This window comes from Ceratosolen solmsi, unplaced genomic scaffold (genome assembly GCF_000503995.2).
Source record: "Ceratosolen solmsi marchali unplaced genomic scaffold, CerSol_1.0 scaffold49, whole genome shotgun sequence".
In the NCBI taxonomy this organism is placed as follows: Eukaryota; Metazoa; Arthropoda; class Insecta; order Hymenoptera; family Agaonidae; genus Ceratosolen; species Ceratosolen solmsi.
This window is the reverse complement of record NW_011948450.1, coordinates 595621-611247: the sequence shown is the minus strand read 5'-3', so window position 1 is coordinate 611247 and position 15627 is coordinate 595621. Positions and strand designations below refer to the sequence as shown.

The 15627-nt window shown below is 20.8% G+C and overlaps 1 protein-coding gene across 2 annotated transcripts in view; it reads left to right on the top strand.

Annotated features, from left to right (window-relative positions):
• LOC105366532 (zinc finger protein rotund) overlaps nt 1-15627 on the top strand; it is a 126177-nt gene that overhangs the window by 64492 nt on the left and 46058 nt on the right. For both annotated transcript variants that reach the window (XM_011505012.1, XM_011505013.1), the window contains 2 exons: nt 3446-3514; nt 3597-3648. In XM_011505012.1, coding sequence (XP_011503314.1) covers nt 3446-3514; nt 3597-3648 — 121 coding nt within the window. The remainder of the gene's footprint in view (nt 1-3445; nt 3515-3596; nt 3649-15627) is intronic.

Here is a 15627-nt window from a genome sequence, read left to right as displayed (position 1 = left end):
AAAGTTTTTATTGATTAAGAAAAAGCAATAATAGATATAACAGTTTGTTCGTGCATGTATATGGATAACACTTATGTTTATAAACATATTCGTGATTATTAATAAGAAACCAATGAATATTTTACCCTTCTTTTCGCTTGCGCAAGCGCAGTCTTTTTTCCTGTCTATTCTATGATTTTTTGTATGTGTGTTCACTTGTTTTTTCACCTTGTTTTCTTTTACTCCCTCTTTTTATACAAAACTCAAGGATGTATAATTAAACTGAGAAGCAGGAAAGGATGAAGTGAGATGAAAGAGGAAGATGAATGCAAGAGAGAGAGAGAGAATAAAGAAAGAAAATGTATGGAAGTGAGGTGGGAAGAAAGAGAGAAAGAAAGAGAAAAAGAGAGAGAGAGAGGATTGATAAAATAAGGAGGGTCGAGAGAAAAAAAGGAAATGGAGTGAGCAAGATCGAGATTGAAACTTCTTGTGTTTCCAACTATTAGGAGGTAAAATATCAGTGCTATTGAGTTCTATGGCGATTGTATAAATCAGATTCTAGATAGATCTCTCGCTATTTCATCTTTTTCTTATATTATTACTAACACTATTATATCAATAGTAACTTGCAAAATATATAATACAAAGGTTGTAATCATGTGAAAAAACGATTCCGTCAAACCAGTTTTTCATATTAAAAAAAATTCCTACATATTTCTATTTATCTACATTATTATTTGTCCTGCTTTTACTCTCTGTTGTATGATTTTTAACTAAGTTTTATTTTATTTATTTCTATCCATATTTATTTTATGTTTACCAATCAATAGCGCTTGTAATACATTCTTCTTTTCAACATTGTATATATATATATATATTTTTTTTCTTTTTATTTAATTTCTACATTTGTTTCTATTTTTGTCTTTATTAAATTATCATTTTTTATTTCAATTTAATCAAATCTCATGAAAATTTATTGTATATTATTGTATATAATGTATGATATTGTTTTCACTATTGTGATTATTTTATAAATAAGGCTAATAAATTTGTTTTAAATTTATAATTACGATATTTGTCTTTTTAAATCTAATTGAAGCGTTTCAATCTTTCCAAAAAAATATTGTACATATACATTTTTTTATATAATTTTTTCAATATAGGAAAAGCATGAAAACTGAAAGTATGTAAAGACATTATAGATAAAACATTGAGGTGGGAAGAAATAGAGGAGACAGAAAGCAATAAAAAGAAAAGTAGTCGAGGTAAGATGATGTGGAGCAGTTTTCTTTTGTTTTTATTTTTCATTTTTTTCATTTACATAAGCGTTTTTATCGATTTGAGCTCTGTACACATTTATTCAGTAGCTTCGAATTTACTCTTTTTGTTTTTAGTTCTTAACAACAAAAAATTCTTTAGATGTAAAAATTTAATTAAATTATTATTTACGTACAAATTCCATAATTTTATGGAAAATTAATCTATTAAAAATTGAAAAAAATTTTCTTTTAATTACTCATTTACAAATATCTAATAAAAAATAAGATATATATATTCTATAATTCAAAGAAAAAAATCCTAAATTCTTTATAATATATTATATTAGATTAATAACAAAATATGATATTACTTTTATATGTACTAATTATTCATTATTTTAATTGACCAAAATTCCTATGAAGTATATATGTATCTCGCAAGCAAAATTTAATTTAATAACAAATGGAACTCGTTTTATTTTCATTTTTTATTTAAAATTTCCTGAGAGAATATCACTCAATTTTTAATTTATTTAATTAATAATGTCTCATCTTTCTCTGCATCCTCTCTCTTTTTTCTTAATCTATATTTTTAAGACTAGTTCCCTTCTTATTCCTATCCTTCATCATTGTTCCTACTAGGTTCCTACTAAAAATGCGTATCTTTGGCCTATCGGCGTCTTTTAGAATTTTCTCAGACGAATGATTGTATTGAGTAAAAGAGCCACCTGTAGCATAAGACTCTGAGAACATGAGAGTAAGTGAAAAACTGACACTTTAGCAGCTAAACGAACCCCGGTATATGTATACGTGTAAGTATATATCATCTATAAAAGATATTTTACCAATATTGAACTTTTCTATATCAGATATGTATCAATTATTGTTTATCAACTTAGTGAATTACATACATTATGGTAGTCATTTTTTTAAGCAAGTGGTAATGCGATAATAGAACTTCTCCAGAATTATTTATTATTTCACAAACTTTAATAATCTAATAATAAAAGGCATTTGTATCATTGTAAAATGCAACATTGCAAAACAATTATACTTTCTAAGGCTATTCTTGAACCTAAGCATACATTGGGTCAGACTTTTACAGAATAGGTCTCAAAGCAAATACGCGTTCTTAAAAAATTTACATGATTGCTCAGAAAAATTTTGTAAAGACATAGCATCTCATTTATGAAATATTTTGTTATGTCTGTTTTTTAAATTTACTTTAGTAGTAAATGAAAGTATGCAAAAAGTAAATAAAAGTGTTTGATAAATCTTATTAAATTATAAAATAAACCGTGTTACGTATATTTTTAAATATGAAAACTGTTTTAATAACAACCGTTTGAGGAAATTCAGGAAATTTTTTAAAAATATTGATGAAAAATTATTGAAATATTATTGATAAATTATTATTTTTATATAATATATTATTAATAAATGATCATTTTTATATAATATACTATAAATAAATTATTATAAATAAAATCTTATGTAAAAACTTTGCAAGTATAAAAATATAATTAAAAACTCAAATTTTTTTAAAAAAAGTTATCGCAATTACTGAAAATGCAGTCTTTTATTAAATAAATAATAAGTTTCTCCTTTTCATTTATGTATTATAAGAAATAATATAATATATAGAAATATAGATTTTTTAGTATTTATGTATTTATTGTATTTATTTGTTTATAATTGATAATATTTATTATATTGACTCTATTTCAAATTAACAATTTTGAAATAATATTTTAAATGTTATATACTAAAAAAATTATTACTGGCTTTACAGACATTTACGATTTACAGTATTATATTGGTTTAAAATTTTCATTGTTTATCCTATTCTATTATTTTTCTTGTATACATTATTTCATCAAGAATTGCAAAGCTATACGTTTACAACTCTTCTTTAAAATCTGTACTACATTTTAACTACTTTAATTTATGATATAAAAGTTATATTTAAATATAGATAACACTATTATTTTTTACATAAAGACGTAGATTAATTTTTTATGTTAATTTTTATGGTACTATTTTTATTCTTTAGTCAAAATAAAAACATTATGTTGAAAATTTTTTATTTTTCGAATATATCAATCAATAAAAAAAACTTAAATAATTGAAGTAAAATCTTAATCCGTTAATTTTTTTGAGTTCTGGTTATTTAGTTTGTTACTTACTCTTAGTTTTTCATTTTTTAGCAATGTAATCCACATGACAAAGAAAGCGATTATTGGAGCAGTGCGAGGGGAGCGAAACAAGGATATGAGGTGAGTTTTTTTAAAAGAAAAAATATGTAATCGTCTATTTCAGTTAAAACAATAAGTACTTATTTTACTTGTTGAAGTGCAGCATTTTCTGTTACAGGCTAAAATGAATGCCGAACATGGTCAGATACAAAAAGGTAAGCAATAAAAAAATATTGACTTTTCTCAAATTAGTAATTTAATATATATTATTATTAACCAGCAATCTTAAAAAAAAAAATAATCTAATAGAATTCGTTAAATATTTCTTAAAAATTTAATATTCGTTATGTAATATTTCAAATAAATCCAATAATTTTACATTGTATTAGTTTTAATGTAATTTCTTAATATACCAAAAATATTATTAATATTATTTAATAATTTATAATATATATATATTACAAAGGCACAAAAAATGCTATAAAATCGTTCAGTCAATTTTGATCAAATTGGATAGTTCGTTCCTAACCAACGTTTTCCGAAGTATGATAAAGTATTATTAAAAAGTAAAGTGTACTAGTTTATAGTTTCAATAATCTAAATTCTACTAAAGATCAATCGGTTCTCATTTAATGTATCAAGATGTTCCATATTTAAGTATTAAAATGTCAGTCAAACATTGTTACGATGATTATAATACTACGTATACTATAATAATTGATAGGTCATTAAATGTTGTAATAAATATTTTAATCCACATTACAATCAATAATATCATCGATAAATTTTAATTGATAGTTACTGTTTTGTTGTTACTCTCAAAAAATGTATTCGTGTAATATTTAACTATATTATTATATGCTATATAATTTACAAAAATAAAATGTTTATAATTTTGTGGCAGACCACAAATTATTTAAATGTGTGATATGCATGCTTTTTTCAGCCCAGAAAAATTAAAGTACAAGTCATATGTTGAGAATAATAGCGACGGATGAAATAAAATTGGATTATACAATTTGGGTTACAAAATATGTATTGGAAATACAGTACAGGTACAAATAAAAAAATAAAACTTTAATTAATCAATAATTCAATACTGTTTTTATACAATTATTTTGTGAAGAGGAAAAATTTTAGTAATTGCACGCCTTCTCAAATTTCTATTATCTCAAGAGTTTTTCAAACCAATAACCCATAAGATTTTAACGTAGAGAGAATGTGTCTTTTTTTAATCTACCCAACATCGATATTTTATAGTGTTAGTAGACAATCTAAAACTAATTGCAAACAGAAAATGTAGATGTTAATTAATCAGCTTACTAAAAAATTATATAAAGTCTGCAAAAAATGGATTAAGCAATTAATGAAATTAAATTGAATAAATAAGGATTCTAGTCAGCAATTTTATTTTATACATTAATTCGAATATATTGATTTTGACAACACTTTTATTTCAACATACAGTAACAGGAAAAGATATTTTCATTTGTATTTACGCTGAAATTTTATTTGACATTTCGTCAATGAAGATGTATAAATCTTTTATATAAATTAATTTTATTACAATTTACATATAGATGCGAAACAGAATCAATTCATTGGTGGCACAACCAAACTAACATTATTTGACTAATTCCCTAATAACGTATAAATTATGTTTTTAAGACTATATTAAAAACTCCAAATATAGTTATACTTCTTAAAATTATCTTGATTTGATAAAACTCTCTAATTTTTAAATTACATAGACGAAAGATACTTTGCAGTACGCATCAAAGCGGTATTCTTTCCTTTAGATTAAATGTTAATTATAAGAATGAAGTTCATTTAATGATATAAAAAAGACTATTTAACTTTCATCTACTCTCAATACTCATATATTGCACTCTCAAGAAAATAATAAATTGCAATTATTCCGTGGTTAATACACATTGAATGATTGAGCTACAATAAATTGGGAAAATGTTACAGATCTTAGAGATTTATAGGTTAAATTTTTGTATAAATTCAAATACAACTTATTTTGCATGTCGGTCAAATATTTATCGTTTCTATAAAACTTTTTCGATATATTCTATAATTTATCCATTCAAACAATTTAATGTAATGATTCATTTTGTAGATATTTTTACTAATAGTTATAAAAATATATGTATTAAAAGATTGTTTTAAAAACAATGACCAATACCTAAACCAATCACTAAAAATGCCGCATTAATATCTTTTTTCAGAAAAACTTTTTCTGAAATTTTATATATTGAATTGTTCACCACAATACTATAAAAGTTAGTTCATATTTATAATTTTTATTTTTAAATAAAAATATTATAATCAAATAATATTATCTTTAATACATTGAACAGTGTTGCCGATTATTTATCTTATGTGCATACGGTGACATTAACATTCGTTTAAAAAATACAATGTATTGATACAAAATTATAATAAATCTTTTTTTTTAATTTAGACTTTAACTTATACAATACAAGCAAATCATATGTGCTTAGAAATACGTATACAATGCATACAATGCTGTCTGCCTATTTTACTAGACAAATTTATATTATATTTATATATTTATATTATTTAAAATTGTCGATCTACGTCGATTAATAATTATGTGTTCGTGAAGACCACTATCTACAGCAATCGTGATGATGAGTAAAATTTACACTCATAATTAACATTAAAACCTAAATTTCTCGTAAATTATTCGTTACTGCGTAATTCTATAAATTGCAACTAATCACAACCGTTAATTAAAATCTAATTTCTTTAATAAACTAATTCGTTTATTGGTATAAAAAATCAGTACATTATCTTTTGCTATTTTGAAGCAAATAGAATGTTAACAAAATTTTAAAGATAACTATAAAGTTTATTATAAAGATAATCATAAATTTTAAAGATAAGTATAATGTAAGTCAGCAGCCAGTTTGAAAAATTTAAATGAAAAAAAAAATTTTAAATTAAAAAAAAATAATTTTAATATAATTTCAAGATAATATTACTGCGTAGCATGTTTTAATTTTCATAATGTTATGTTTTGCCTTTTCTCTTTTCTGAGATATTTTTATGAATTATTTAAAAGTTGTTCGAACCTTATATTTTCATTAATTATTATATTGAGCTTTAAAATAATATGCGCTCTTTTTCTATATAATTTTTTTCGTTCTTTTGCGTGAAATATTGGTAAGAAGATTGCTTAACAAATATCGTAATTACTATAAAATACTATATTCTAAATTTTATTAATATAATTACTAGAATTTAATTTTTACATTACTAAATAATATTATAAAATATAATATCCATTCTACCTTTTTAAATAATAACAAAGGATTGGTGAATAATGAACAATAAAAAAAATTATGTATTTAGTATTAATATATTTATATAACTCAAGATAAAAAAGAAACATGTACAACAAAATTCATACACTTTCTTTGGGAAGCATAATTAACATTCTTTATTTAAATAATATTACTCTACATAAGCATTATCATTCTAAGAATGCAATATAATCAACAAATATAATAATAAATCTGATTTTTCTTTGAGCTTAGTTACTTTATGAAATAAAAAAATTATTAATATTTTGTTATTACATTATTATTATAAAACGTTAAAAGTAATATAAATTTTATATAATTATGCAACCAATTTACTTGTGAATTTAACTTTAAAATTTAACTTTATATTAATCGCATGCTACATTACTATCTCTATATATTACTATTTACTATCTCCGTATTTAGCATATAACTGTTTTTCACTATTTTTATTTGTAAATATTAATAGCAGATAGTTTAAAATATTATTTCATAAAGAACAAAATATTATTGTTCATTTTATTGTATTTCATATAAATCTTGAATAGTATATATATTAAAGTTAATAATACAATTATATATACTACATATGAATACTTATAAAGACGTTTATCTTATCTTACATTATTTAAAATGTTATTTGTGATTTTGATCAATCTTTTCATTTGTGACTTGCTACTTATAAATTTTTCAATCATTATTGTCAAATCATTATTGTCATTATTATCAAATTTCTTACCGAGAATAATCGTCTTGTGCAATGGCTTTATATAATATGTAACCTTATATAATATATAATGACTTTAAATCATATTTTAATTCAGGAATATTTATATTATTCAAATTAATATTGTGTGTTTATAAGGTTTTTACTAAAATTTTACAATTTTGAAACTGAATTAATTTATTTGTATTAATCGACATAGAATAACTAATTATATGGCATTTTGGGATTGTTATTGTTATCTCACAACTAAGAAATATTTATAGTAAAGATAGTAACTGAACTTTGTATAGACATTATTTAGTATTTATAATGTTTTCAATAATTGCAATTGTATTAATTTGAATCATTTATAAATATAAATTTGTATTATTATTATATTAAATATATCCAAATACTCTAGTGATATTTTAGTACCTTTTAGTATAGGTTTCTATAAAAATGGTTCACAAACAAATGAACTTTCATTTACGAAAATAAATTTCTAATTTATTTCTATAGCTTTTTTATCTTTAATATAATTCAAAATTAAGATTAAAAGTGATAAGTGATTCTAATATTTTCTAATTTGTTAATGTTTTTATAACAATCAACGTCGTTATTTATTTAAATTTCTAATTTAAATTTTTATTTTTTATAGAAACTTGTAATTCTTGCATTACAACGTGAATTAGCAGTTTAAATAATTAGAATGCGTGACCTTCAAAATTTTATAACTTATTTTCTTGTGTTTTCATATTATTTATAGCTTACTAAAATTAAATAAGATGTTATCGTATAATTATTTTGAATAGTATGACTATAGCATCGAATGACTCGTTTGGAATGTACGTGTTTTTTATATATTTATTACAATGTATAGTGATTATTTTAATATGATTATAAATAAATTACACAACCATAACCGTTATTAATTTTATTTCATTTATAACAATTAATAATTGTTCGAATCGTTTTTGTACTAAGTAATTTTGTACGTTCATAATTATTATCAGGATAACAATATTTTTCAACTTTAATTTTTTACATATTTATATTTGTTTTTATTTTCATTTTATTTTATTTTATTTCACTCATAAACAATAAAATGTTCTATAAATCAATAGAGAAGTATTGACATTACATCGTTTTCACTTATATTTCATATTTTTACGTATTAAACATTAACTTTTACAAATACAAAGATTTGACTGTTATAGCCAATTTATTACAAATTTTAAATATAAATAAAATAGATATATTATATATATTATATAAAAATTAAAATTTATAAATAAAATAAAATTTTTTTTTTAATTTCTTATATATCCTAATTTTTTAATAATTAATATTGAGAAATTTCTAATTATTATTCAATTACATGTCCTTAAAGGAGTTTTAATGTTCATTAATATTCTTATTAACAGTATTTAAAAATAAAGTTTTGCAACATTTTTTATTCAATGGTAATTAACCAATAAATTTTATTGTAATTATATGTAGTCAAAATATAGTATACATTTGTAAAACTATTGATGTTTAGGTAACAATAGATTGTAAGACAGAAGTTTCGAAAAAATTGAAAAAACTAAAAAATAAAAAGAAGTTTACTTCATAATACATAAATAATATATTGCTTTAATAAATATTATTATTATTATTTATCGATCTAATATATTAAATTATTAGTGTAGTATCATTATATTATTTGATGAATATGGTTTGCTAAAAATCTTAAATAAAATCTTTCAGTTTTTTAGTTACAGCTATAATAACCATCATAAAAAGAACGCTTAATTATATCGTAATAATACATGCCAAAATTAGAAAAATGTTTAAAAGACTTTATAAAAATACACCATAGTTATTACATAATCTGTGTTTAATAAAAAATTCATCCACGTATTGTTGAAATAATAAAAGGATCAATTGATTGGTTAGCAAATAATATTCAGGTTATTGAAATAAATTATTTTATGTAAATTTCATGTAAATTATTTGATAAAAATTAACTTCTATACAATAAAATAATATTTAAAATTATGTATTTCTAGTTATATCAAATTAATTTTTCATTGATTAATTTTGTAATTTAAATACAAATTTTTATAATAGTTTAAAATTACGTTATCATTAAGAATTATAATATTCGATGTTTACGTCTATTAAATTCATTACATAAATAAAAGAATTTGTATAATGAGCTTAAGTTTTAACGAAATATATCATAATTACCAGTTACAAATGTATATACTGATATACAATTACTAGAGAATATGCTTTAAGAAATAAAAAATTTCGAAAAATAAATAGTGTTACGAAAATTATTATACTACATTATATATGTAAATACCTAATTTTAATAACTGTTGAAAATAAAAATATTTTTTCAATCGATTTATATGAAATATATTAGTCGAAAATTAGTTGAAAAATTGTAATTATTATTTATTGAAATTCTTGATATATTTTAGATTAATAAGAGAAAAATAGAAATAGACTAAGAAATACTTAAGCTTTTATATTATGTACTTTTTTTAAATATATAATTTACATATGATAAAAGGACCAAAATCACTTGTGAGAATTGAAAACCGGTTTTCATTTTGCAACAGTGACGTAAGATTACGGGAATTAGACATGATAGTTACAAAAGTGGTAAAATATCGACTAACACGAAATTTCTATATTAGTGAGTGAATGCATACGTAATCTTTATGAATTTAAGATGAATGATTAGTCCTCGAATAAATATAAAATATATCAATTTAAAATGTCTTGATATCTGTATAAGTAGAAGAAATAAAAATACTTTTACCATTATTTACATTATTTATTCTATTAAGAAAATTTTACTTGAATAAATTTTATATAAGAATGAATATTTATTAAAATATCACAATTAGGTATTTTATTCAGTGTAACATGAACCTATGTAAAAAAGTGATAAAAAATATATCTAAAATAAATTATGTACTATATCCTCGAAATTATGTTTATTTTTTGAAAAAATTATACAGTAAGTATATACAAAACACTGAAAAATTAACTCCTTCAAGGCTATATGTACTCTCATAATGTCTTGAATGCCTCTTACTCACGTAAAATAACATAAATATTATTAGTTTTAATTAACATTTTTATTATTATAACAAGAAATTAATTGAAATGTCAAAACCTTGTTACTCTTTGTTATTACTTCATTATAAAATAAAAATATTCATAAGTCGAAATAAAACTTAGAAGTTTAATATGTATTTTGTATGCTTTTTCTCTATTGTATATATTTATTATTAGATTTTATTATTAATTTTCCAGAAAATATTATAAAGTATGTAATAATCAAATAATTTATTATTTCATTTTTATTTAGTTAATGGTATTTTAAATATTAATATTTTTTGTTTTTATTTAGATAAACATACTTTAACTTTTTATCGATTAAAAATAACTGATTATTTAATTATGTTTTGTTATTAGTATAAATATAAATAAATATATAAATTAATAAAAAATTGATAATATTCAACTTAAATATTAGTTTCAATAATTTAAACAATTTTTCTCTTTCTTTATAGTATTATAAACAACTCTCAGTCCTCTCTTTCTTCAAAAACTAGTTTCAGTACCATTTCTATTTTTTTATGTCTTAATTTGTCGTCATCAGTACAAGTTCAAATCTACACAAGCATTTATGCGAGCCATTCTATTTTTGTATTTAGTGAGCGTATATTCAAGTTTTAATAGTATGATGCCTAAATTCACCAGCCGTGAACAGAGGTTGAAGAAAATGCCATTTTAATAACTTAGAATCGTCTCATACTATACATCCAGCTTTACTTTAAATATGCTACGATTTGGCGTAAACGTTTTTCCTATTATAAACTATAACTATAATACATATCTGTATAAACAGTGTTGAGATACAAGAAACATATATTCATTGCAAGGTATTCTATATTTAATACTTCTTAATGGATTTCATAAACGAAATTCAATACAAAATTTTGTTTAATACATATTAAGATTCAATTGCAGATTAGAAACTGTAGACATTAAATATATTTTCAAACAAAAGTTGTATGCAAAAATTTTAATAAATAAATAAATAAAATATATATACATATTTGTGCATCCATAATTTTCTAATACACATTTTCTAATGGAATGTAAACTTAATTTAACAAACATTACTAATATAAAAAAATATTTATTAATTTTAAATACGCATGATAATAATATTAATGTTTTTAAAACCGGTATTTACATGAGAATTTATTAAATTTTCTAGGTTATCATTTTTATAATATACGAATAATACTAAAATATGGTTTGAACATAAAACTGTCTTGTTGCATATGCTGCAATAACTTTTGTATCGAATTAATTATCTCTCCGTACATAAAATATGAAGAAAAAATATATATACTCAGAGTAATGTATCAAGAATAAGATTGATATTAGTTAGTATCTATGTTATTATTATCCATAATAAATTAGTGAAGTAATAGAAAAAAAATATGTATGCTCGTAAAAAATTAATGTTTTCGTTGAACTTCAATGATTAAGGAGCGTCATAAACTTTTATTAATGGGTACTTTTATCCAATGTCTTCGATAGCAAATTTATTTGAAATATTAAATTTAATTTGTAATGTTTCAACAACAGTTCAAATTAATATTTAATTTTAAAAAATGAAATTTTTAGAATCATTATGAATTATATCAATCGACGGATAAGAATAGATTTAATAAGTTTTTCATAAATTAAAAATTGTCTTTAATTTATTATGAATTACCACTATTTATTACATTTTAAACAAACTCATCAATAAGTTTCAAAAACGTCAAAAAAAGTTTATTATAATTTATTAAATACCATTAAGTAATTCATTATTTAAATTCGATGCTTTGTAATTTTCGGTCATAACGGAGTATTAACTAGAAGCGAACTATTTACATCCAATACTTATGCCATCTAGATAAAAAATAAATTAATGTGGTAATATTCTCTTAATAGTAAAATATTTGTTCTTGTAGAATAGAGAGAGAGAGAGAGAGAGTTGTATACATAATGACAAAGCGATTAACAGAGATGCAATTCTTTTTATTTAACGTTTCGTCATTCTCTATATAAACCGTCTAGCGCACAGCACTTTTAATAATAATAATAAGTCAAAGAGACTGATATACATACAGTACTGTCCTACAGCAACTCCAGTCAGTTTGATTAACTTACGTCGTTAATTTATTTGTATAATAATGTTATGCTTCATATATACGTATATTTATCAAAATAATTATACTGGTCGACTATTAATGATAATAGGTCTATTCTTACTATAGCTTAATTTATGGAATTATTTCAAAATTATTAAAATTTTGGAGTTTTTATTAATATACATAATAAAATATTAATATTTAATAATATTACTAAATAATGAATAAATAATATAATATAAATAAATAATATAAATAAATAATAATAAATAAATAATAAATAATAAAAAATATCAAATTTTATAAGATTTTAAAAGATTGATTTTTCATATATATATTATATTCATTTGAAAATATATTTTTTATAATAAAACTTAATTGGAAGTATAATTAATAAAAAAAATATTTTGACAATTCATAATAATTAAATATTTTATCCAACATTTAAATATATTATACGTTTTATTTTTCATTTAAAAATTAAAAAATTTAATTTTTAAAACTTACTTCGAATAAAATATACTCTATTATAATGCAATGAAAAACTAATAATCTAATCTTAGTATTTTCTAAAGTGTGTTAATATTAAAATCATGATATTTTTAAAAATTTTAAACTTATAAATCTTTTATCTACTATTAAACTATAAAATAATTTATTTTAACATAAATTAAAAATAATTATTCGTATTAATGCAGTATTTATATGTAAATCGACTTCTATGGATTTACTAAAAATATATGTGAGTTGCAATTATTATATTTATTTTTGTTGTGATCAACTAAAAACTAAAAAAAATTAAGGTCTTAAATAAATAAATAAATAAATAAATAAATAAATAATTATTTATACAATAATTTGCAGAATCTAAATAGATAGATAGAAGTTTACATCATTATCAAAGAAAATATTTGGAGAACTCTATTTAAAAATGAAAAACATTTAATACCTAAAAAGTAAAATTATAAATAAAAAAATAAAAATTAACATGCTTTAATAATAAAAACTGTTTAATAATAAAAATTTAATCTCTTATATTATTCACTTATAAACTATTATTTATTCATTATTTAAATTTATAATAAACTAAGGAATCATAAAAGAAAGAATTTATATTCTAAAAAATATAGTTTGCAAGCACAGTAAGTCAATTCAAATTCTAACAAACCTGTTTGTATTTCCTTTAATGTCACTATTTAAATTAAATTACAAAATTTTTATTTGGATAAACATACTATTATTTACAATATTCAATACTATAATTAAAATAATTTTTGTTTTAATATATGTTATTATAAATTACGAAATAAATTTATTAAAAAATTAATTCAAAAGTAATCTGATAAATAATATATTTATTCGATTTAATTTATGTTTAATATAAAAATAAAGACAACATTCATTTATTAATCATTTTTTAACAACTAAATTTTAGAGTTATATTATTATTTGACTTGCTTTATGTTAAAAATCTATATAAAATTTTGTTAATGTTTATAAAATAAAAATGCATTAATTTAAATTTTCGTAAAAGTTGTTAGCAATATGAGAATTAATAAAATATCATAATTGTAATCCTAAAATGCTTCTTTATCACAAATTCTTCATACCTATATCATAAATTTGAATATGTTGAGAGATTACATATTTCTCTATTTAGTATGCCAACATGACATACCCCAACTACACCATAAAAAAATTAATGTTTCACATAATAATGAAATTTACTGTATATAAAATTGATTTCATAGAAAAATATAAACTAATTTAGATGAAAAAAATTTGCACTGCTTTAAAGCTTTTTAAAAACCAAAAATAACAAAATTATATTTCCCCGTAATTTTAATATTGGTTTCATAAAATGTATCATCTGAATATAAATCTATATATATGTATGAAACATACACATATGAATAAATATTTGCACATATTAAAAGTATAAATATATATTAAAAGAATGCAAAATTTTAATCTATAAGACAATTTTTATTTTACTACTGTTGTGATAGGAAAGAAAAGTCAATAAATAAAATGTAATTTTTGCAGTATAAAGTAATATTTTTAATTAATATTATGTTATTCTACTTGAAGAAAAAATATACATATATAAAAATTATGATATATATATATATATAAACTTTGAATTAATTTAGAAGAAATAGCACAATATTGTATCTTAATGAATAAATTAATAAATGTTTTATCAGACATGTAATATAAATATACTAAAAAAATAGAAATAATAAAAAATAAATAGTAAAAGATAAACATAAAAATGTCTGAAGAATAACAGAACCAGATAAATACATAGATACATAGGAACTCAGGGAAGGATAGATGAAATAAAAGATTTACTATTTCTAAACAAATGGCACAAAAATGGTCTTTTTAGACTCATCGGTCTGAGTCATAGACTGCCTCTCAACATTAGACAGTTTTTTATTTTTTAATTAGAAAACTTTATAACCTATTAAAACAATGATGAAGTATCTTCAAAAACTTTTAAGCAGCCACTTTAGATGATTTCTCTCGTACCTTAGCTATTCGATAACTCAGCTATGTTAGCTGTTCGGTGGCATGCGCGCATGAACGTTGATGACTGACCCCTGATCGTCGTGCAGACCATACGCATAATAAGAACCTATTATTTACTGTCAAAGACGAATTTCTTTATTTGTAAAAATAGCTAGCTTGTGCTACATAATTCTTTTTATTACATACCTGTGATTTTTCAATAATGTGCCCATTTATTTAAGATCTTAAGAGTATTGAAGGTGAATAACGGTAATTATTAATATAACATATTCCATCTGCATTTATTATATTTTTACTTTACACTATTCTCTATTTTATTATGCTATATAATATCATCCATCTATGTTTTTATTTTATTATATTACATATACATACTATTTTATTATACTACATAATATCAAC